The sequence below is a fragment of the Spea bombifrons genome, chromosome 6 (assembly GCF_027358695.1).
Source record: "Spea bombifrons isolate aSpeBom1 chromosome 6, aSpeBom1.2.pri, whole genome shotgun sequence".
NCBI lineage: Eukaryota > Metazoa > Chordata > Amphibia > Anura > Pelobatidae > Spea > Spea bombifrons.
In genome coordinates this window covers 38586989-38612776 of record NC_071092.1, presented here as the reverse complement: position 1 = coordinate 38612776, position 25788 = coordinate 38586989, and the positions used below count along the sequence as shown (strand labels likewise).

At 38.1% G+C, this 25788-nt stretch overlaps 1 protein-coding gene across 1 annotated transcript in view; it reads left to right on the top strand.

Moving 5' to 3' along the window:
• Positions 1 to 25788, top strand: part of PAPPA2 (pappalysin 2) — a 62071-nt gene extending 36283 nt beyond the window's left edge. The window contains exons 9-23 of the mRNA XM_053469389.1: positions 742 to 833; positions 1256 to 1452; positions 1793 to 1897; positions 2091 to 2226; positions 5216 to 5396; positions 5962 to 5979; positions 6021 to 6162; positions 7355 to 7529; positions 7911 to 8124; positions 13237 to 13399; positions 19163 to 19295; positions 19609 to 19718; positions 20493 to 20564; positions 24598 to 24696; positions 25649 to 25788. Of these exons, the coding sequence (XP_053325364.1) occupies positions 742 to 833; positions 1256 to 1452; positions 1793 to 1897; positions 2091 to 2226; positions 5216 to 5396; positions 5962 to 5979; positions 6021 to 6162; positions 7355 to 7529; positions 7911 to 8124; positions 13237 to 13399; positions 19163 to 19295; positions 19609 to 19718; positions 20493 to 20564; positions 24598 to 24696; positions 25649 to 25750 (1939 nt within the window). The 3' untranslated portion in view covers positions 25751 to 25788. The remainder of the gene's footprint in view (positions 1 to 741; positions 834 to 1255; positions 1453 to 1792; positions 1898 to 2090; positions 2227 to 5215; positions 5397 to 5961; positions 5980 to 6020; positions 6163 to 7354; positions 7530 to 7910; positions 8125 to 13236; positions 13400 to 19162; positions 19296 to 19608; positions 19719 to 20492; positions 20565 to 24597; positions 24697 to 25648) is intronic.

Sequence of the window (25788 nt, the reverse complement as noted above, 5' to 3'; positions counted from 1 at the left end):
CAGGTAAAGCAGCATAGCTGGTGGAATAGTGCTGCGGAATATCTGCCGTACAGACAGGTGGCAGACAGACAGCACAGGTGGCCCCCGGCTGCATTGTCTTAGCGTGCGGACAATTAAGTGTTGCCACTAAAAATAATATTGAATGAGGAAAAAAGTACTTTAATAAATAATTATTTCTGGGAAGGTTTTAGAAAAGTGTTAAATTCACCAGGGTAAGTGATATAATAGGATGGGGTGATGGAATTTTTGCACATTAGGTGTATTTCCTTAAACCCCCAAGGCTGTGGCTGTGGTGGGTACCGTAGAATGCAGCTGGGAACGAAATATTCATATTCTGAATGAGTATTTGATGATTGATATATTACATAGAAATAGGGAAATAACTTGAAAAAAAGACCGAGCCTCAACCTGTAAACTCTGGAAGCTTCCTAGGAAGCCGTAAAGCCTTCGAGAACTCTTACTCCTTGTACTATAGTTTTTTTTAATGTTGTGTCCTGTTTTCTATGACATTCATTTAGTCGTTGAAATAATTCCCCTAACCAGCTGCAGTTTACCAGCAATAGTCTACCTAATCTTTTCCAGCCACTGCACTCCTATTCACACAGCTCTCCACTCAATCTGGAGGTTGTTCAGGATTTTTGGTCTGATATTACATATTTCTAGGACGATACTAAGTGTCATGCAATGTAAAGTCTCATGAAATGGTTCTTATGTAAATATTGTCTAATACTGTGTCTGCAGGGAGCTGGGAGAAGAGTGTGATGACGGAGCACTGCATGATGGAGATGGTTGCTCTGCAAAATGTCTTCGCGAGCCAAACTATAGCTGCCATGGTGAGTTTTATATTCTTGAGACAGTCAAGCTATATGTCTTAAGGCACCTTCTTTAAAACCTTGGACATCTGCTGCTAATAAAGAGCCGGTTCATGTCACATTTCCATATTTCTGCTTTAACACCACAAAACTTATTTGGTCCATGGCTTTTCCTTAAATTCAGGATGGCCTGTTCACGCAAGCTTTAATTTACTGGGTCTTTTAACCTCTACCATGTTTGCTTGAAGGTTAGTCCATATATCAACCACAACCAAGTTCAATTGTTACAGGGGCCAGTTGTGAACACCTGAAATTTGTTGGCCTCTGGTTTTTGCCTATTTGGTGCTCATTGGGAGTATACATTGTCGATAAGGCATATTTCTGATAGTCCGTCTGGTTGTTTGAATCTGATTGGTATGGACAGAATCTGATTTTCTTGGCAGGGGAGCCTAGCTTGTGCTTTTTACTCAACGGCGACAGTACCACTGAACTTGCAGACAGCAGAATTGAAGTATCAGCTAACTATCTTGGGCAAACCTCGCATAGATATATTGATCAATGGGCTTTGCAGGCTACATCTTCTCTCCAGGATTCCAATAAATGTCCAGTGTTGGCTTTATCTCACGATCAAGTCCAGAAGGTAATTAAGGGTACTTTTTTTGCTTTGCAAGCTCTTACAATTGCTCTTTTTTGTAGAGCCACTTATTGGTTGAAATAAAATGTTTTGCTGCCATTCTTTTCAATATATGAAGAACATTGTTCCCTGTCTGGCAAAATGGTGCAATTAGATTAACAATATTACCTTTTCTTGTAAGGTGAAGTTTATAAGAAAAGGCATAAACTAAATGTTATCAAGTTAAGATCTTCTACTCTTTACTACTTTCATTTGTTCATTTTTTTATTTTTTCCTGTGTATTATTATATTCATTGGTGGAAGATGCCGTTTATATTTAATGACTGTATTTTAATCTTAATTCCAGGGCTGTAAACCTCTTAGAACATTATCTGGAGCCAAGAACTTATCTGCATGGTTTCTATGTTCAGGAAAGGTCAACGTGTCTATGGAGCAAGACATATGGTTAAAGGTAACACCACATCTGAGTATTTCAGAGGCAAGCAGCAGAGTAGGTGTCAGGTAGCTGAAGAATTTACATGATCCATTGGCTGGGTGGAAATTTTTGTATTAGTAGATTATAAGAAGATTTAGAAATTTGTCTTTATGTTGTAATCAAATACAAGGTAACAGATTTGCTCCTTTGTTTTTTGACAAATGTTTAGGTGAACTTTGAAAAACCAAGTCTTGCAGACATGTTCTTTGTCTACCTGGCTGCAGATGGTTCCATCCCAGGTAGTGCTCACAAATCCACAGTCACCGCTCATCTGACAGATGTGATGGGGCATAACCACTCGCTTGGTAAGTGAAGCTGTTGGCAATAGGGCCTCAAGCTGGGGTCCTGTTATAGGTCAGAAACATTCTGCTGTTCCCCTTCCACAGATTGCTCAGTGTTTTAGAGTGTGCCTAAAAGGAATGTCTTACAATTTCTACCGACTGTTTCATTTATGTCAGCTGCTTTACTAATTGCTTGTGGTTTCCCTTTAACAATGTAAGAATGCAGGATTGTTTAATTGATGGACCCAGGCATGTGTGAAAACATATGCTTTATTTATGATTTCTGTTGATGATATACAATTTATAGACAAAAGTATTGGGACACCTGGCCATTACACCAACAGGGATTTTGATGACATCACATTCTAATTACATAAACATGTAGTTGGTCCCCCTTTTGCAGCTGTAACAGCTTCCACTCTCCTGTGAAGGCTTTCCACAAGATTTTTGGTGTTTTTCTGCGGAATTATTTACCCATTCATCCAGTAGAGCATTTTTGAGGTCAGGCATTGATGTTGGACGAGAAGGCCCGGCTCGCAATCACCATTCTAATTCATCCCAAAGGTGTTCGATGGGGTTGCTTTGTGCACCACTATATGGACAAAAGTATTTGGACACAGCTCTTAATTATTGAAATCAGGGTTTAGGCTAGGCCCGGTCAAGGAACTTTACTGGCCACAAAGTACCCTGACCTTAACCCAATCGAACATGTTTGGGATGAACTAGAATGGAGATTGTGAGCCAGGCCTTCTCGTCCAACATCAGTGCCTGACCTCACAAATGCTCTACTGGATGAATGAACATCTAAAGTTAATCCTGCTTGAAGTAACAAAAGTGAAAAGTTAAAGCCATTTAGAGGGTACTTTAATATGTGGGTATTTTAATATATATGAAATTTTGCATAAATAAATGACTTCCCTTATGGAGAAGCTTCAGCTCCAGTGCAGTAGGAGAATCTCTCTATGGTCCAACGATTGGCTACTTTGTGCCACTGATTGGTTGAAAAGAGCTCCTGCACAGAAAATAGCTGCAGGTGGGCAAAGTGGTAAATGTGTATGGGGGGGAGGGGTCTGCAGAATCCCTCCATGTATTTGCAACAGGGACACAATGTAAATGGCCCCTTTTGATTTCTTCAGTCTTTTTTTTTGGGGGGGTGCATTTTTTCTTTCAAACCTAACTAGAAAAGAATTTTGAAAACTGGATAAGAATGCTTGAGTTGATGATGAGGATTGCTAACCTGTAATAGGGTTAATTGACTTCATCGAACCATCTGGTGAAGCTATTTTGAGTTGATTTTTGTCATGCGTATTATAACTATCTAACAGTGTTGTGAAAATCGCTTATGGATATATCAGTAATAGAATTTGTCATTGTCATTAAGAAGCTAATACTTGGTAGCATCTGTTCTCTCTGATATGAATGCAGTGAATGCTGCAAGTCACTTGCATTCGTCAAAAAAAAAAAAGCTTTTTATTATATTTATGCAGATTAAGTATGTCCCATTATGTTGTTGTTATCACAACATACTCATATTAATAAGGCTTTTGACTTAATTAGCCAGAGACGTCCAATGAAATGTGGGTGCCTCGGATCCTAACATGCAACTTTACAGAGAAAACAACATATTTCTGTCATTCTGATCTGATTAATTAGTTGAAGCCTAGAAAGTCACCAAGCATAATCTAAATAATATCCTCCTGAAATTTGCATCTCTTGTATCAGTGCTGGAAGACATATGTTAAAGGAATAAGCATCGAATGCTGGTACTCGTTAAGTCTTTTGTTATGCATTTGTTTTTGTGTGGATGTGTGAATGAGACTTTTCTCTTTCTCCTTTTTTCTCCTCCCTTTCATCATTACACATTCTTCATCTCCTATTCCTTCCCTGCGTCTATTTATTGGACAAAGGGAAGACCACAGCTTACGTTTTGAAAGGAGCTTCACGAGACGAGTGTGAAAGTGCCGATTATTAATTAGTGAGGACGGTTGACAGGGGCAGCACCGTGTCTGTAATAATTGTAGAATAACAGATATGGTGTGAAAGTAAATTTGAGAATCTTTTAGGTGTCACTTTCAATGTGTTTTTAGACCAGTATCTCGGTTAACATTCCCTAAGAGATTAAATGTACAACCTTTAGAACCGTGGTGTCGAACTCGAGTTCTCTAGAGCCAAACACAGTAGGATTTCATCAGGGTGCAAGCCAATTACGCAAACAAAATGTTAATTTTGTCATTACATGCTAATTAGACAAGACTAAGCATCAAATAAGGTCTGAAAGTGTAAAAGTAGGGAAAAAACTCCATTTCATATAACAGCAGCCCTCAAGAACCAAGTTGGACAAGTTGGATTTTAGACTGTAAGCTCACTTGATCAGGGCCCTCAGTTGTTCTATTTTCAACTGTTCTGTTTAACATTCACAAAATGCCCACTCATGTGTAACCTCTAAATGTTGCACAACTCTTTCTGATGTGTTGGTTGATCATTCTGCTCTAAGACTTTCTTTTATCTAGAAAAAGCACTATAACATTGTCTTCTTCTGAGCACTGCGGAAACTCCGTGAATATTTTTATTCAAATGTTTAGCTTAACAAAATGTTAACTTTGTGTCAATGAAATGTTTCTACCCGTTACAGACCTACCTAGTGCAGGTCCCACTAGGAGTAAAGTTTTTAGAAAGACTCTGCTCACAAATATGAAGAGCAGAGAGCAACACATCACCATGGGGCTTGCTTACCTCCAAAGTTGTGACAGCACTGAAATGTGTGTATCTGCCTTCCCTAACACAACCATTTTTACATATTTTATTTTTTTCCCATCAAAACACAGCACACCTAATGCTTTGTACATTGTATTTCAGGAATTTCAGAAATGTAAGGGATATTGCGACGTTAGGAAGCTCATCTTATTCTTTTAATACAATAAGAACATATCGATTGCCTTAGATATATGTAAAATACATTTTAGGAAGCGTTGTTAAGTGCATTTCATTGTGGTCTGTTTTTTTTTTTCCCAAGGAACCCACGAGCTGAGTTGTCAGAAGAATCCTCTGGTCTTGAATAGGACAAGTGACCCCAAGAACCCAATGTACAACACTGCGTCTGTCACACTGAGGTTCTCGTCACCACTGGTGGGGGTATCTGGAGTAGCAGTGAGGTCACGAGCTAGCAGCCAGCCCCGAATGGGATATAGAAGCAGGTATGGACTAAAGTGCCTAATTCTGGCCCAGTGGTATGTTAACAAACAAAACAATCAGATACATGTCTAAATATAAAAGCCTGGGAGTTGAGGTTAGTGAATACACCCTAAAGTCTCTCTAAGAAGCTATAAAAAGTTTTCATTAAAAAAATATACAGTGATTAAGCATGTTAAAGAATGTTACTAAACAATACATGTGAATATATTTGACATCTATAAATAAAATAGATTTACATTATTTCACATTTTCATGTTATTTCAAATAATTTAGCAATACAGAGCACTAGGGTGATGGTCAAACAGTTATATTGGGAATAAAATGACTAAATGACTCATGCATGTATAATCTGTTTATAGTACCAAGGAAAACTTAGATCCATACACTAAATTGTTAGCACATACAAGTTGGCTATAAATGCAAGATTTTAGCAGCAAACATAGTGCAAGCTACAAATTCACTAAAGCCAACTGACATATACGCAGGACTCAAGCTGGTACGAGTTGACTACATAAAGCTACAGATTCAGGATAGAAAGGGGTAGCATTTTCCTTTGAGAAGTGGGAGCCCAGAACACGAGGACTGTGCCTCAGGGACTGATCCATTTTCCCCTACATCTTTTTTAACAGCTCATGCCCTACTTTAAATATTCTACATGGCTCGGCTCATTGCTCCCTGGATGGGGATGGTGATACTCAGTGTACAGTCACATGTGACAAAGGATATGCCATACTTGCTGTCAGCAAGAGGGAGTCTAACGTCATGCAGGTGAGGGATTTTAAAAAATATATTTGTCATACATCAGTGTTTACATCAACACATACACAGAATAATACTGTTATAGGAAAAAAGTGTTGTATAACAAGGAATATCCTCAAATACTGGATGAAAGGAGAGCATAGGAAATATTCTCAAATCTCAACAGCACTATGCGGGGACAGCCCCATGTCTCCTCTCATATTTGTCCCAGGGTTGATTTCTTTCCAAGGTAGAGAAGATTTAGCAACAAGCCAATTTATCGAATGCATTGAAAGCATACTAAAATATACCAAGTGTACAGTACTACGGAATATGATGGCGGTATATAAAACAATAAATAATAATAATAATTATAAAATGGATTGTGGACAAGGTCAATTATACTTGCCAACCTCTCCCATCTATAGTGTCTTCCGTCTATACACAGATTTCTTGTCTCATTCCATTTTCTTTATCATGGAGAAATGTAAAGAAAGTCGGCTAGGCTGAATGGGAAAATGTACCCGACGCCAGCTTTTTATTTCTTGAAGGGGTTTTGAGTTATGTGATATTTTTTCTCACGCTCCTAAAACAAGCCTTGCACCGTTACTGTCATAAAGTACAAAGGGTAATCTCATGCCTACAGAATAGAATACATTGATTATGTGGTGTGAAAATAGATTCCACATTCATAGAGTGCATGGAAAAAAAAATAAACTTGACATACTGGCTACAGCAATAGTAAATAATATTAAAGGGTGGAAAAGCAAAAATGATAGATTTCAAAAGGTGCTAGATTTTAAATAAAAATAAATAATACATGAGAAAATCACTAGTATAATGGGTTTGAATAGATTATTGTAATGTATGTATGTATACAATGTATATTTTGGGAACATGATTATACATTTTATGTAATGGAAATACACTTAGCATATTTTACTCAGGCGTTTGCAAAAGAGCTCATTAACGTAAATTGTGTCCCGACAAATGGTTAATTTAATTTATTTGTACATGAAAGGTTGTTTAAATGCAGTACATAGTTTTGAATATGTCTACCTATTGAATCATACCATTTAACCCCTTAAATTAAAAACCTACTTAACCTCTTAAATTACAGTTGATGGGGAAGAAAATGTATTGCCTAGGTAGTGAAATGGCTATAAAATGTGATTTAACTATGAGTAGCATTGTCATTTTAATGGGATTTTTTTATTATTAGACCGCAGTGTTAAAATGCTCATTCGGGCACTGGAACATGTCGGTGACTTGTGAACCTTTGGATTGTGAGTCCCCATCTCCTTCTCTTGTGTTTCATGCCACCTTCTCATGTCCTGATGGAACAGGATTAGGCAAACGCTGCTCCTTTCATTGCCTTCCTCCTGCGAAGTTCCAAGGTACTTTGCCAAAATAAGGTGCACCATAAGGTTTATTGGAGTGACATCAGGAAGAAACTGCTGTGACTTCATGGTAGCTCCTTACAGTTTCAGCAAAACAGACCTTTAGAAATTGTATAGAGGCTTCTGTAAAACGTTTTCCACATCTAGGTTATGTCATATATAATGTTGAATTACATCATTGCTCACCAGCTTTTGCAGAAAGCCAAGAACCTCAGTCAGCTCTTCATCGTACAGTACTGTACTATAAAATACAGTATACAGAGATGTTATATGGTCATATATAACCGTAAATAATTCAAAGAACTGTGTAGGAAGTTATTATAGAACTAATAGATTAAAAAACTAAACTATTCTCTCTCCTCTCTGTTGGGTTATCAGGAATGAGTCAGTGGGTGACTTGCATGTGGGATGGACTTTGGTCTCTTCCTGAGGGCTACTGTAAGCTTGAATGTGAAGCGCCTCCTGCCATTGCCCATGGCAAGCTTCTCACACCCCGTTGTCTTCTTGACCACCACGATGTGGGATCTATGTGCCGATACAGGTGTAAGCCTGGCTACCATGTAGCAGACACTGTTGAGCGTCGGACAAAGAGGTCAGTTAAAAGTTCAGTGCCTTGTTATTTCAATGGTTACTCTTAATGTCTTATTTTCTACATGTGCATTTTTACTATATTAGGACAGATTCTACAGTTATTTTGTTTTTATTGTTGTGAAGCATCAACATATGGGGTGAAAAACAAAATGCAAAATATAATAAATATATTATCAATGAAAATATTTACCAGTTTGCTTGGATATTGTTGTCAATCTTAGTCACAGATTGCCTACTTCTATAAAAGACTGACGATGCCCACGAATTAAAATAAATACATTGCATTAAATGCATTTGGGGCAAGAAACATTGGTATCGTATTACCTCATTGATTTAAAAGCCTCTAGCATACTTTGTTGTATGAAGTCCTTAGTATTAAATGGTTGGACAACACGGGTTTACAAAAATGCTAAAACTCACTTCTGAACAACTAAATTTCTTCTGAAAATCTGCGTAGAAGAAAAGAGAGAAAATAATTAAAAATAATAATTAAACTTAAATCTTACAACAGATAACCAATAATGTATCTTAATAATGAATCTTCGATTAAGGGCAAATATTAACATACAGTCATACAGGGTATAGCAAGCACCACAGGTCAAGTAAAGAAGCAGAAAAGTTGAGTTCCCTTTTAGACAAAACTGTTGTTATATAGAAAATCATCAACAAAAATTAAAAACAAACATTGAAACAAAACAAAAAGACACTGATGATCAGAAACATGTCTTCCTTTGGCATACCACATGTGACCTTATAACAGGTTTTTTTAAATTGAACATGATCAGTGTAATGTTTGGTGTACGTCTACACAGACTTAGAGATGGCCCCATAAATGTGATGTATATACTTCTTCATCCATGGAGATATCTGGAGTAAATAGTATCAAAAACTCAAAGGATTGTCACATTTATATGAAATTAACCATTTTTCATAGTAAAGATACCGTGAACAACTTTACTTGCAAGACTTGTCAATGGAAAGCCTCTGTACACACGGTCAAATCATTTTGAGAAAGGCAGGTATAACAAAGGAGATATTCATGTGTCCTTGGAGGGGATATGAATTAAACACCTCTACTCAAGGCTGACATATCTTTGGGCCATTCTAGAGAAATTACCACTGAGACCATATAATAGACAATGACGGCTCAGGCTAGAAGACACATTTTTGTTATCTCTGGGCCATTTAGGGAGAAATTACATTATGTAAACGATCCAGCTTGGAATAAAATTGTGTATCTCTGGGCCATTATAGAAGAAGTTAACTTTGAGACTTTTACGGGAACAATGGCAATTCAAAACAGAAATCAAATAAACTAAGCCAGAGCATCAATATAAAATTTCATAACTAAGATGGCATGGAACTCATAAACTGTCAGTGGTGACGGAGTCCTACGTTAAAGTGTGAAGCACTATCCAAAGAAATGTCATTAGCCGCATAGTTTAATGGTTAAGGTTGGGAACAACTAAACTCTGAAAACTAAAGAGCTATAAATATCTCTGACTAATCTTTGCCCATAAAGCTACTGGATTCATTTCATGAGCGTGATCAACGGGACACAAGTAACAAGATTTGGAACAAGAACTGACCTGTGATCAGCAAGTTGGAGCATGGCAGGGAAATCATTGAGACTATCCAAAAGCTCTGGACTGACAAAACAATATTATAGCGGGAGAATGATCCAAGTTGCGCAGGCAGCACAGCTTGGAAGCAAGTTACTAGTAATCTGGAAAGCAGAAAGACACGGAATCACAACTAGGAATTTAGATATTGTATTTCTTAATGGGATGCATTTTTGCCTGTTGGGAGTTAATGGTAAATGCTACCCTGTAAGTGGCACCATAAGGGGTTACAATCCCCCAGCCCCAATCAAGTTTTTCACAAAGGCTTACGCATTCAGTCTCATTACAGATTTCAAAGGAAAAAAAAACACTTCAACTATTCAACTGCTAGTGCATTTGTGGTCAAGTTGAGTGCTATTGAGTGAGAAATTATGAATCACAGTTGAGTTACAGTTGAGGTCAGCCCAGATGCTATCGGGTTCCACTCAGGAGCTGTTGATTTGGCTTTCTAGTCTGTAACATTGTCATGCAAATCTGAAGTTGGGTTAGTCAGCAAAGTCATCATACAAGACAGCAGTTGAGTCTATTGCTCCAACTCAATTTAAAGGGGGTTCCTCCTGAACAGTTGACTTTGGGTAGTTGGGAGCTATCTTTGCTCTTGAGTGCCACAATTACTCAACATGCTTCCTGTTAATAGGCAGGTTCACATCCCGTGAATTGGTTTTTAACTTCGGGAGTAAGCACATTAGTTGAATGGGCCATGGAGAGTTGAGCTGAGATGGGTTTTTAACTGACACTTTTCCCTATAATAATAAGTCAAAAATGTACAAAAAGATCCTTATTTGATCCCAAGTATCTGAAGCTTCCCAATTCAATGTAATAGATCATCAAAGAACAGAATCTGATTAGTTTGAGGAATTAGTACAGAATCTAAATCTATGTAACCACGCATCTTCCATAATTTCTTGTATTTAGATATACAATTCTGATATCTAAATGGTAAAGGATGAAATCGGCATATAGCATTTACACGAGCCTGGCTCATCATGTGTGTTAAGGGGTTTCCTATCAAATTTTAACTTGAACACCGCTATGAACTTGATAGAGTACAGATGATAGTTGGGAGCTAAAGAAGAGAGCATCCTGTATTCCTTTCAGGTCACTTACACCTTGGCGCAATTATCAATGCAAGTATTGTTTTTTAATATATACCAGCATTGAATTATTTTAAATATTTCCTGTGGCATATAAATTGATTGTCTTAAACGGTGGAGGAAAAACAGATTGGGACAGGTTACAGCATTATGCTGCTGAAATGTGCATAAGCCAAGAGGAAAGCATGAATATAAATGATAAATAATGCACCGCTACTTTTGTCTGCTTGTGGTTCTCTGCAATAAATAATCTTAGCTGAAAAAAAAAGTTTACAATAAAACATGCACTCTGCCACAAAACAGAATCAAACAATCAACCATCCAGAGTCGCAACAAAGGAAACAACGGTTGTGAAATCCGAGTGTTGGATAAGGAACAGAAACAGGGAATTTGATTCCATTAAGACTAACGCAACTCAATGTTTAGTATTTTAATTTTGCTTATATTCATGAAATACTTTTTTTTTTCTTTTTAACATTGATGGAAATGTGATTCTTCCTCTGTGTTGTAATATTGTGATTGCGGAGGAACACCTGCTTATTGTGCAGAAGACAGCAGATGGTCCTAGCAGTTTTCTAATTCAAGTGACTTTGTTAACCAGGTGTCACATCTTGAGTTGGGTAACTGCAGACAGTTTCTCATATATACGTACATGTGTATACCGTATATATATATATATATATACAGGGGCGTAACTATAAACCTCAGGGCCCCGGTGCGAGAATCTGTTAAGGCCCCCCCAACCCATCTATCCCTTTCTCACTATCTCCCCTCTCCCTCCCTTACCCCACTTCTCACGATCTACCCTCTCCCTCCCTACCCCCCTTCTCACGATCTACCCTCTCCCTCCCTACCCCCCCTTCTCACGATCTACCCTCTCCCTCCCTACCCCCCCATCTCACGATCTACCCACTCCCTCCTTACCCCCCTCTTCTCACGATCTACCCACTCCCTCCCTACCCCCCCTTCTCACGATCTACCCACTCCCTCCCTACCCCCCCTTCTCACGATCTACCCACTCCCTCCCTACCCCCCCTGTTCTCACGATCTACCCACTCCCTCCCTTCCCCCCTTCTCACGATCTACCCACTCCCTCCCTACCCCCCTTCTCACGATCTACCCACTCCCTCCCTACCCCCCCTTCTCACGATCCACCCACTCCCTCCCTACCCCCCTTTGTAGTTCACTTACCGTCAACTCCTGTGTTGGAAACGTGAGGCGTTTGTCTCGGGTGCCGGCGCTTCACTGCTTATGCCGGCGGTCAGCGTGAAGCGCCGGCACCCGAGACAAACGCCTCACGCTCCCAACACTGCACTCTGGGCAGCGCTGAGGCAGGCAGCAGTAGCAGCCGCGGGGAGCAGAGGAGTCCTGGATTTCCGTCAGTCAGGGGGGCCCAAGAGGTGCCGAGTGGTCGTTTTCAGCAACTGCTCGGCACCCCTTGGGCCCCCCTGACTGGCAGAACTCCAGGGCCCGGTCGCAGTCACGACCCCTGCGACCCCTGTGACCCCGGTAGTTCCGCCACTGTATATATAGCATCTTTTTCTTCAGGTCCAGAGACATAACAGCAGTAATTGCATAGCATATTATTGATGTCATCAGGAAGCACCATAAAAGTATCCAAAGTATTGGTTTGATAAATATTTATGTTGTGTGTGTTAGAGGAGACACCCATTCCCACTTTTGGACCGCAGTGCATTTTACTGAACACATTCTTTCTTTACAGGAGTTTGAAAATAAGTTAGTACATATGCTGGAGATCTCCCTTTGAAATGAATGGCAGTTCTACTCACATACTTTCTATTAAATGTATTGCATGTGTCATTTTCTAACAGGCATAAAAAAGACAATGCTTGCACCCGTAGGCATGCAGTAAAATGTATTGGAGTTCGTGTGAAATGGACTTCAATATGCATTAAAAAGATAAAAAAAGAAATGTTTGGGGACTGGAGTGTCCATTTAAGAAAGCTAACTTAGTAGATATTTGTCACTAAAAATTCTTCAACCACTTAGTTAATAAACCCAGTTTCTTTTCAATTGATTAGACAATGTAAATGACATCACTGAGTTCATACGTTATACGGAGGCATTATTAAATAACGCCAGAGAATTCGCTGTGCTCAGAGAAGAAGCCAGATGATTAATCCCGTTACGGAACATAGCAGAAACAATAGATTTTAGAATGTAATATATTTTTAATGGTTAGCTGCTACAAAAATCAATTTATGTTTCCTTTTTAAAATATTTAAACTATAATAAAAACAAATGTTAAAGAGGCAGAGTAATAAAAAAAATTATCGAGAACAACAGATAGTTTATTGTAAGCGAGACGGTGGCTTTCAGGATAATTGCATATTTATCTTTTTTTTTTTTTGTATGTGAAATCTGTTTGCTTTGCAGGAAGTTCCTGAAAATACAGTGTCTCCAGACAGGTCTTTGGTCCGTCGGTCGCTGCATTCCTGTAATGTGTGACCCATTACCACCCATCTTACAAGGGATGTACAACTGTACCCGGGGACTAGAAGTGGATAGCAAATGTACCCTGTACTGCGGATCTCACACGGTATAGTATATAGGGCATGCCATAATTAAAATAGACCCCTTATATTTCATATATCTATCTATATAGATATATATATATATATATATATATATATATATATATATATATATATATATAGATATATATACTGAGCCAGTTTCTGGAATGCACTCATCCAGTAATACCATTGATTCAGTTGACGATGCTATTGCTAGCAAACTAACCACTCACACCACAAACCGGTCTTAGTGCTATTGATATCAAGCCGGCAAGCCTGACCTATCTGCGTTAAAGCTTGCTAAATTAATCTCACCCAAGCAATAGCAGATGATTTAATACAAGACCTTATTTCCACCAAGGCACTGTAGGACAAAAGACGCATTATATTAAAAAAAATAATAAGTATGATTATTTTAGGTGGAGAAAAGGCCGGTCTATAAAATGATTAGGTTAAAATGTTACCTCTTGAGACATGCGTATTGTTCGGTGAACATGTTCAATTTAGTCTCATGTTTAGTGAACATGTTTTCCTTAAGCAACAAAAAAAAAATCGCAAACTCTATTCTAATGATGTTTTAACCCTAGCAGCTTATTTAATATTCTTCCCTATCTCGTGAACCATTTAAGTTCTATGAGCTTATCTAAATGGCCCCTGGGTTTTTCAATTCTGCAGGTGCAGAAAATAAAATAATACAAAAATGTGTTCTTTCTCTGAATTGCTCATCCAGCACAAAATATTACTTTTTTCATATTCGGAAAATGATCCTTTCGAATGTCCTCGATGTACATCACAATTTAAAAATAGCGCATGGAAAACTTGAAGCGCGATATTCCTGTGCTTCTGCAAAATGAGTAATTTTGATTGTGTGCCGTTATAGTCACATTTCATTTTAACAGTGAAACATAATTAACACCTAATTAAGTTGATTATCTGTGACAGTGATGAGACTGTTGGAATAAATTTGTTTTTCACACCTTTGCTAGAAGTGCTTAGTGCACAATGTGCCGAACGAGATTTTTAATTGAACTTTGTGTCCCTTGCCTGGTTTAAAACCATCAGTCATTTAAATCTTTAAATTGGATTACAAATGCTTGTTATTCACAAAGGAGATGTGAGCACACACCTCTCTGTATAGCACAAAACATTTTATTAGCTATTTTTTAAATATTGTTGTATTTAAATGTTCTCCCTGTTAAATCACCCGACTGCAAACGTAAAAACAGGTTTGGGAGTTTATAGGAAATGCAATATGTTTTTACCGTCCTCCAAATATTAATGAGACACCTGTAATAAATAAAAAAAAAAAATCACATACCAGATTCCAGAATTATAGGACTGTATGCCAAAATCTCCTGATGTTTGAGCTTCTAATGAGAAAGAGAGGCCTAAGGAGCTGTTATTTTCTGGAGAGTTAGTTATTGAAATTCTGTCTTATTAGTTGCTCTTGGACAAATACAGATTTTACGGTTATACAGTGGCTAGAAATACAAATAGTGTTTTTAGGACATTTTCCAAAAGTTCACTTATATATATTTATATATATATTATATATATATAATTATAACATATAGCGTTGGTAAAGGTTTTTGAAAATACTAGTATACACATGTTAAATGCATTTAATATGGACTGATTTCCTACAAATCAACTCTTCATATTCATTATACTTTGTGAAGGGCGAGTCCAGGCTCGTTGTGGTTCGCCCTTCAACGTGGTTAATGGAGATGATGACCTGAAAGGCTGATCTGAGCTGCAAACTCCTGGTTGAGCGTATCATTGAGGTTTTAATTCTTCCACAGTGGATCATTTCCTTGTACTAGCATTTAATACAAAGAAGGGTTAATTATATAAAGTAATTCTGGTGCAAAGCATGAAACGTGGCTATCACCATAGTATTCAATGATTGTGGATGTTATGGTGGTAAAGAACATCGAGTAGTGTAGAGCCCATATTATTCCACGAGAGCAAGAGTATACATTTTACAATCTCCTTGTCTTGCTTTCGTCTTTATCTTGGGCCTTCTTCATCTCCTTAAATCATTGCTGTTATCATTATTTTACCCTCCACTTTCCTTCAACCCTCCTCCATTTTCTTGTCTGTCCATCTCTCTTTCGTTTCCTTGAATCTCCCTTGAACCTTATCTTACTCCTTGTAACATTTCATCATTTTTTTTTCTCATTGTGCTTTCTTTCTGTCGTTCTCTGTACCCGTCATTCAGCCTTTGTCCTTGCCCATCTCTTTTCTCTATAATATATTCCACCTCCCTCTCCTGCCCTCTGTCCACCATTCTGCTTCATATTTTTGCAAATGCAGGACAAATGCAAAATAAATCCAGTTTAAGAATATGGGCCTTATGTATGATGCCGTAGGTGCAGATTGAATTATTCCCAGAAAAACTAGCTCCTTCTTTATTATGGGAAAAGTTTTTATGACCTTTTTGGTGGCTCTCAGGCATCACTAGAGTTACTGTATTTGTGGCTCTTTTACTCATATGGTTGGTTCTTGCCTTGCATATTCTTCTATAGAAAGAGCTTAAAAATGTAGACTTTTTTGTGCAACCTCCAATATTGCACCCCAGTGCTCTGCACGATCCAATTATATAGCGTTCCATATCCCAATAGCTTTTATCTATTATGTATGAATCTATTCTGCAGGACAGTACAGAGTATAAAATATACAAAAGAGGGGAAGGATTTTTAAAGAGTAAGTAACACAATTCCCAGTTAAAATACTTGTCGTCTATGAGCCATGGACAGTAACGGGGGAAGTTGTTTCCAGTGCATATAATTTAGGGCACATTCTGAGTGTACCCATTAGTGGGCAATAGAGTGAGAAGCATAGAATACAAATCATGCTTCCCTCGGCATACAGAAGAGCAGCACACATGTAAAAAGAACACCTTTAAGTTTCGCTGTAGACAGTAAGCCTACCTTAAAACTTGATTTATGTCTTGATATTGCAGCAAAAAGATTCTGATGTAGTGACTTAGTAATGGTTCTTATAAATGGCATTATCAAAACCATTGCCGATCAGGTAGAAATATTCTTAAGTCATCTGTATTCAAGCAGGGATTCTAACTGTTGATATACCAGTGAGAAAAGCACCAGCTGGAATGGGCAAATATATAAATCAGATCAGAATATGAAGGATCAGCTTTAGACCCTCTGACCCTGAGATTGGTGCAAAAAACCTAAGGCCTAAAGCCTATGAGTTCCCACGTAGGACAGCGAATTATTGGAACTCCACATAGTCCCCTTCTACACCCTAAGGTAGTAATCCAGCAACAATGAAAAAAGAAACAGAACATCTACCCCATTAAAAAGGGAGATTTCTAGCCTAATTGATTTAAAAATCAATTAAAAACTTAAAAGTATATAAATCATTGGTGTAAAACTAAGCGTGGGATGTAGTCTCTCTCTGCCGAACCCTACTCTTTTCCCCTCAAGAAGCTTCCATTTCAGGGGAACTACCTATGACATGTTCATGAAGGGTGAAAGGAAGACTGTAATTACTATATTACTTCTTCCACATGTTGATTAAGTCTGCGGGTTGGCAGCCTGGGGGAGACTAGAAGGATAGCCACGCGGCCATTATTGTTTCTTACTAACCCTCTGATCGGGGAGTTCCCAGTAGCACCTATTTAAGACAAATAGAGAACATTTTAATATAACTAACACATGTTTCTTTGTTTCAAACTACAGTTAAATTCTAAATCCCCCTTAATTTTTTTCTGTTTTTGTGTAATACATATGAATAAAATAAAAAAAATTAATATATATATATATATATATATATATATATATATATAAAGTAGTATGTGTGTGTGTGTTATATATCCCTTCTAAAATACTCGCGATACGGTTTCTTTATTGAGTGTACTTATCAATCAAAATATTAAAGGTCATTTTTTGTAGGTAATATATTTTCATAGTTTTCCCTGTAAGCCACTCGGTAGTGATCTGTACCTGTTGGTTGTCCCGCTGTCATATTCGGTGATGTCATTTTGGTGACACGGGCCACTTAATAACAGCGGGAGGGAGGTGTCCAAATGGATGTGATTTTAATATAACATTTTTAGCACTTATGTGTCACCACGGTTAGACATATCCGAGCTTCTAGATAATTTAGTGCCGTTTTTATCATCTTGTCATCTAAGGAGAACTGAGGGTTATGTGGAGTAATATTGATGTTTATGGTATCCCACTCCGGCTGTGACATAAATTATATTGCTAAAGAGACAATGTGGCAGACGTATGTTCCGCCATGTAAAAGCTTCATGAATAATTGTATTCTAATATGTTAAAATAAAGAAAAAAAGATGAAGCATAAGTACTAGCCGGGTTTTCATTTGGATGAATTCTTAATGCTCCTGGCATATAGTCAAGGTCAGATAATTTTATTAAAGAGAAGTAGTCAAACATGTTACAGTAATCAGGTAAAAGATGGCACTTTAAGCATTTTTATGCCCACATAAATATCCGACCATGTTCAACGACCACGTGCAGTTATTTACTTCATATGGGGGTCGATTGACCCCGCAGTTGGAATTTTGTGCCTTGGCCGAAAATTAGTCCTAAAATCTTCTTATCATTTCAAATATCTGTTACTGGGAATTTTTTCTCCACAATTATTGTTTTGCTAATTATTTGGCCCCTTACTTTTCATGGACATATGGCTGTATGTTCAAGGCATGCGTTCCTATGTAGACACTGTAGATGGCTGGCAGGGTCAACATTATTTTTTACAACTAGTGTTGATAACATATGGCTATTGAAATGCTTTTAATCTGAAGAGCAATGCCAGGGGGGCTTTGGCTAACATAGCAAACACAAATAAGATGGTAAACACCAGTCCAGGACTGGCCATCTGCCACACCGGGCAATTGCCTTGTGGGCTCTGGCCAACAGTCCTCCATACTCACACGATCTGCCATTTCAGTGGAAGGTTGTATGGCTGGCCGCACACTGCATGAGTTTAGTAACATAATGCGGGGCCGCACATATCCGGCAGCCACCTCGTCATCCCCAATCAAGCCCTGGTAAACACTAATAATGAATACTCTTCAATTGAGACAAGCGTATGGCTGGGTTTTCCTAGACAAATACCGGGGTGTCCAGTTTACATATTGACATCGGCAACTTGGAATATTTATTATTAATTCTGTGTCTTCAACTGGGTAACCTTTCTTTATCTAGGCTTTTAACACAGTGCCTTCCCTGGTAAAAACTCAAAACACTAAAACTCAAAAATGACATTTGTTAGAAACACCACTTCATGTTTTGTAGTTTCATGAAACATAGAATTAACTATTTATGTTCCGGAACTCTACTGGCAGGTTTGCGTTATGAGCATTGCTCCCCTATTGGATCTCTTCATATGCCGCAGGGTTTTATCTGTCTTTAGAATAGTAACCGAATGCTGATTAATTCTTTATTATTAGACATTTTCACATATCAGCTACAGCATGTTCTACAGTACATGTATCCACTAAATATTTAGTCAGATAGCGTTGAGGTTACTTTAAGGACTTGTGGGTTAAGTGACTCAGCTGGAGACTTGAGTGTTCATTAGTGGAAGTGGGGTGGTTGGTAAAATACATTTATAAAACACTGACCAAATAGTTTAACAAAACAATGTGATCTCTTTTATAAACTCAATGGACTTGCCATGTAAATTACTGCCATGCTAAGTACTATCCTGAAGAAGAGGGGTTTATTGCAATTTAACTTCAATTCAGGTGCAGTGTGAAAACTGATATTCAGCTGCTTCTGTCTTTACTCAAGGTATCTACCGTCTGCAGTAAGGATGGAACCTGGACTGAGCGGCTGAGTCTGTGTGAGGGTCTACAGGGGACATGTAATCCACCCCTAGAAATCAACAGCATTCATTACACCTGTGATCAAGGACACACAATTGGTGAGCTTTATATGATAACATACATGCTATAAATATATCATACACACTTACATATATGATTTTAATATGCCAAAAATACACCATCAACGTGTAATTCAGATTTCTATCTTCATGTCATAATTCTTATAGAAAAAGAATTGAAAAGTGATCAGCCTATGTTTTATAACATATTCTTCCTCAAGATCAGTGTCTGGACTCTGAACAAAGCCCTGATGATATTTTTTCAATGCTCTTCAAATATGACCCAGTATCTCTATATTGTGCTTTGATCTTGAAGTTTGGAACCTAATCAATTTCATGTGTTCATGTTTAGGTTCTGTCTGCACAGCCTCGTGCATTTATCCTCCTAGTGATCCGGTTGTTCTGCCTGAGAATATTACTGCAGATACAATGGAACATTGGATGACCCCAATCAAAGTTCAGGTATGGAATGGCAAATTGAAGGTGAATGTCACAACTTCAAATCCATGTATTAAAGTCTAATATTATTTGACTTTCGGAGATGTTTAGTTTAAACATTAGCCTCATGGAAAGAGAGATAAGCAGCTTTCGTGAAGGCCAACAATACCAAATCACTTTTCTGAAGTTCTCTTACTTCTCCACACCCACCCTTACAAAGCCAATCAATAGCAATCAGCAACTTAACAATAGGTAACCTTTCAGCATGGTATATACTGTACATTATGGGGTTTGCCTACAAAATGTATTCCTTATTTTAATACATAAAATTACATATTTTTTAAAAATACATAGATTTATTAAGTGTATGGATGGTTTAGGAAACTAGATTGAAGTTATATAAATTACAAGCAGAGAAAAAATATAACCAATAATGGCCACCTTACCCTGCGAACAAACACTGGTATTAGTGATTATGTTGGGGTTCTGTTACTGAAGGGACGCTCCTGGCAAAGTTTCATGTGGAATGCAGATTTTGCATGGACTCTGATTTGCATTTAGTAAAATGCATTAGAGGGTGCAACTGGCATACATGCAGTTGGCTACCGACTCAATGGGAGAGCTACATGGCATTTGCAGGAAACACATATTTAAGTATGCTTCCTACTTTCAGGGAGGCAAGAAAGATCAGACAGAACTCAAGAATGCTCCATTTTGCATTAAACAAATTGGGGAATAGTTGGTCCCTTTAACAATGGTTGTGGTCCAAAAATAACAAATTCTTCACTTTATTTACAGAGTATAATGTGCACAGGAACTTTAAAGTGGCAACCAGACCCTGCATCCCTCCATTGCATCCTCTCTTGTGAGGTGAGTACCCAATCTAACAGTCCTGTAAAATAATCATGAAAATATGCTAATATATATACAAGGGAAAACCTCAAAAACTGTATTAATGATGATTACATTAACAATGATGGCACAAATAAGAATAAATAATGCAGACAGATCCACAGAGAACGAGAGGTGCAGAAACACTTCTCTCTCTCCATGGATCTGTCTGCATTATTCTGACTTGGTGTAGTACTTCTGCAACAGGGAGGAGCCTCTTCCTCATTCCTCCAATCAGGAGAGAGTATGTGCAGTGAGGCTCCTCCCTATTGCGGAACTACTAAACCAGGCCAGAATAATGTGGACAGATCCACAGAGGAACATAAGCATCTCTGCACCTCCCTTTCTCTGTGGATCTGTCTGCATTATTCTGGGCTCTTGGAGTACTTCTGCAAAAAAGTGTAGAATCACGGTGCGCCCCACTGAGACAGCTTCTCCCCCATTTCTCCAATCGAGGGAGAGGGTTTGAGCAGAGGCTCCGCCTTTTTGCAGAAGTGCTCCAGGAACCCAGGGTAACCAAGCAGATAGCAGGGAAAAGTGGACCAAGAACAAGAGCTTTTGAAAAGGAGACACGGAAGCGGTTGATGGAGAGGGTAGGGAAACATTGATAGTGAGAAAGTGTGAGAGAGAGAGTAAATAAGAGTGAGTGAGAGTGTGAGAGAGCGTGAGTAAGATTGAGTGAGACAAAGTGCAACAACAAAATGCAAGCGGAGATTCAGAGATCTTTACTTTGTTTCTTTGGGGTCCTCTCTGGTTTTAAGACATAAAAATTCGTACGAATCTGAATGCACAAGACTTTTCTGTAGTGTTGCTAACATCACGTGATAAATCAAGTTATTGCAATTCATGGAGATCATTGTCTTCCAGTTGTGCCACTGATATATTTTTCACCTGTAGCACTTTCGATTGTGAAGCTATACTATGTATTCAGACCTGCTCTGTTTTCTACGTATTGTTATTCAATAATGCCTTCACATAATTGCCTTATCATTCCGGTCCCATGCATTTTTACTGAACCTTAAATAGTTTTCTATTTCTTCTGCCTGACACTCATTTTTGTGTCACTCTTTACATATTTTTTCTGTGAAATTCTTTTTGAAGTCAGTGGAGAGTCACTGCTCAATTTCCAACCACTGAATTTCCAGCCAAGCATCTTAAAACTCATGCATTTTACATAGGCTGACAAATGCTGAAGCCAACTTTATCTCCACCGAGAGTTTTTTTATATATATATATATATATTTGTAGAATGTGTTTATTTTTTTAATTGAGTCTTTGTCAGTGCTTTAAGGCTGATGAACTCCAAAACTATCAATACTGACAGAGATGAGACTTTTTGGCAGACATACCGCCTTGTAACAGCGCAGCCATATGTCAATAGAACTGACGGGTTTATAAGCACATGTGCTGGGATTTACTAAGTGTCAAAGACTTCAGTGCCAATTTATTTCCAAATGGGGGTGTGATATCTCTCATTAGTGCCTAGTGATTCTGTAGAGAGTGATAGACTTCATTAAAGAGATCGCTGGAAAAAAAAAACAAAGTAATAAGCAACCCTTTTCCTTGATAAAAAAATGTTCAAGTATTTTAAATGATACATGCTTATTAAATGTAGCTAGCGTGCTAAATATATTAATGTTAGCTGATCAGGCATAAAATTACATATGAATATGTGCCGACCAGATTCAAACGATAAGATGATTAAAATCTAAGTTTTATATGTAATGATGATTATTGAAATGTACCCCAGTCTCAGCCAAGTCTCTGTAATCTAAATGATAGTTATTAGTTCTGGTGACCAGTCAGGCAGCAAGAGAGAGCTGTAAGCAATCACCAATTGGCACACATTCACGTCATCAGACACACAGCATAAGGTCTGTACTTATATTGTGAAATATCTGTGAAGGGCTGCATGCGCAGAACTAATCTGGTGGCCAGTTCCAACTCTATTAAATTACTTTTCTTGTGGACAGTTGGTGGTCTGATGAGGTGATAGTCGAAACTCAGAAATGTGGCAGCCCATCTTTTCTGGCCACTTTTCAACTGCTCTAAGATGACAAGCCTTACTCGATCTCAGCCCCTTTCTTATGTTCAGGATAGCCAATAGTCATGATGTATGGATTTGACATATCTGTGTGTCTGCCTGGTGGGCCACTAGCCGATCATGGACATCATGTCAGCTCTAGAGCTAAGCTTTATATTCAATCCCTTTGCTGCTTTGTCTTATACTGGGTGAGTTTAGTTTTCAGTCATCTTATCAGATGAACAATGATCACAATATACAACTGTATGTGAGATTTGAAAAACAGAGGTCTGTGTACCTCTCTTGGGTCCCTCTACTAATTCAGAACCTTAGACCCTCCATACCTGCTTCATGAAAAAGGTGAGAGTATCCCACTGCGCTTTCTTTTTCAAATGAACAGAAGATCAGCGTGTTTGTCACATACATGTAGGGCAAGCCATGCCTAGGACACAGACCAGAAGGAGGAACCACTTGTCACATTTTCCCTGTATTAGTAAGATTGCCCTTGCAGGGGAGACAAAGCTTGCCTTGGGTGTGAGAACCCCAGTCTTGCATAGCTCTAATCCAACTGTCCCTAGAAGTCATTATGGTTTTAAGGATATATCATAAGGTGTGACATTATTGACTGATGAAGTAGCTTCATAAGTGAACAGAGAAGACTGATCTGTGCCTGAGACATGGATCTCCTGCCCACCATGACGAGTCACCAGGAGCATGACGTGGGTTCTCTTTGATTATATTGGCTCGTCTGCATACCCTCCGCAGAGTTCTGCCACTACTTGAGACTGGTGCAGGTATCAGCTGTATGTTTTCGCTAATCGTTTGATGCATACATAATATTTTGCCTAATCAAATTTTCAATAACAGTACAGATGTTATCAGTGAGCCAGGAAATAGACAATTATACGCTGGATTGTAGATGAAATAACAGGAATTCTAAATTCTCCATTGTAGCGACTGAAATAATTATTTTTAAAAATACACTACCAATGCATGGAAATTAGAACATGTGTGCAATCAACAACCAAGAAAAGTGAAATAGCGAACAAAATATAAAATTTGTATCCATTTAAATCATTTGCAAACACAGTCTTGCAATTTACCGGTTCGGTAACTTCAAGGTACTTACTGATTTCCTGAAACCTAGCTCTTACTTTCCAGCCATTTGCCCTTTAAATATCTTCTATACTTAGCAGCTGATTGTGATAATTCATTGGTCTGGAAATATGTTTTAAAAAAACTTCAGTTATTATTTTTAATAGAATTAAATATAGAAAAATAGACTTGCACAGACGGCATGGTAGGAAGATATGGCGAGAAATAGGTTTATTACTTATTGAGGTAGGAGAAAACTGAGCTTTGAGGAGAGAGCGTGGAGTTGGGGGGAAGGAATTAATGCACTGGGAAGAGAAATTAGGAAAATGGCCATCGGACGCTTATCCTTTTTTCACTATGTTTGCTTCATTGTCCAGGTTTTCCTTGTTTTTAAGTGGCATTTCCCAACGATCTCTTGATGAAGTGGTTTCAGTGAATGAACACAGTTAGTACATGTACCCAAGGCATTGTACCATGAGTGCTGACATCAACGAGTGCAAGGATTTTGTGCATGCTGTTTAATACATAACCGCTAGAGTATGTAGAGACGTTGTGTACGTTTCATTGGTTTGTTAAGTGTTTTTAAAGAGTGTGTTTAATTCTATAGTAGACCTAAAGTGTGTATTGGCTGTTTGCGTAACCCTGGTCTTTACGTCAGGCTGGAATTAGGGAGAAATGATACACTTTGAGTTTGCTGTATCTGTTTATAAGATCTGTTCGCTTTGAGAAATGTAGCTACCAGACAGAGCAGCAAACATTTCATCTCAATCTCACGCAAGCGAAAACGGAAAAGAATGTGTTCTCTATACCCTTTGAGTCAAAGCTTTAAAGGTTGCAGACTGTGTATTGATTTCCTTGGTGTATTGTGGTGAGTGACTCTGTGTTCCTGTGTAGCCTTTTCTAGCAGATGGCTGGTGTGACACCATTAATAACCGGGCCTATTGTCAGTATGATGGAGGGGATTGCTGTGCCTCTACCCTCTCTTCTCACAAGGTAAGGGAAATAAAGTAACTTTTACCGGAATCAAAGACTACCCAATCTGTGATCACATTGTATACAGCAAAACATCACCAGCTCATTGCATGCAAATACAAAATCAATATTGTTCTAAAAGCCACCTTAATTGGTCACCCGTTGGTTGTGATCATCATTTTTTTGAAAAATGTGCTGTTCCACCTACGCTGCTGAAAATAACGCTTTTGTAACAACAATGCTGCATTAGAAGCATCATTCCTAGCACAGTTGAATGCCATCCAATAAATAATTCTTTACGAAAGCTACATCAAACTGCTTGAGTTCACTTGAGATCTACTCCATTGACCATGGCGTTTTCACACCGATCTCTTGGATATTTTTTTCACTTTTGCTTTGCATGCATTGTAACCATTTTGAAATCTTTTCCATTTAAACCCATATTTGTACCTTTATATTAGACAATTTCATATCATTTTATATATATATATATATATATATATATATATTCCACTCTGTTACTTATTAACTTATTTTCTATAAAACATCAAATTAGAATTCTTACTAAGCATCATCCTAGTACATAGTTTTGGTAGTGAGTTGAAATGGCAGCTTAAGAAGCTGATAATAATACTTAGTAGGACATTCTATTTTGAAAGCAAGATTTTGATATAAATATGTTAAAATATAAATAAATATGAATAAAAGTATGCATTCCAGGATGAGAGACATTTGCAAAAGTTTACACTATCTCTCTGTGAGAAAGCTTGTCCACTAAACACGACCATAGTCTATGAAAATTAATATTTTAACTAATAATTTGTCTTATTATAGTAATGCTTGGTTTGACTTTTACCCATTTATATTTTAAATGCCAAATGCCAAAGGAAAAGAGGAATATGGATAAGATCGCTCTGGAACTGAAAAAAACAATCCAAATGGGATGTTGATGATGTTTTTAATGTCATATCAGGGCCAGGTGATCCCCTTTGCAGCTGACTGTGAGGAAGACGAATGTACGTGTCGTGACCCAGATGCAGAAGAGAACAGAGCTCATCGTAAAGATCTGAACTAACTCATAGGAGCTCAAAGGACTTCTGAACCAGTTCCTCT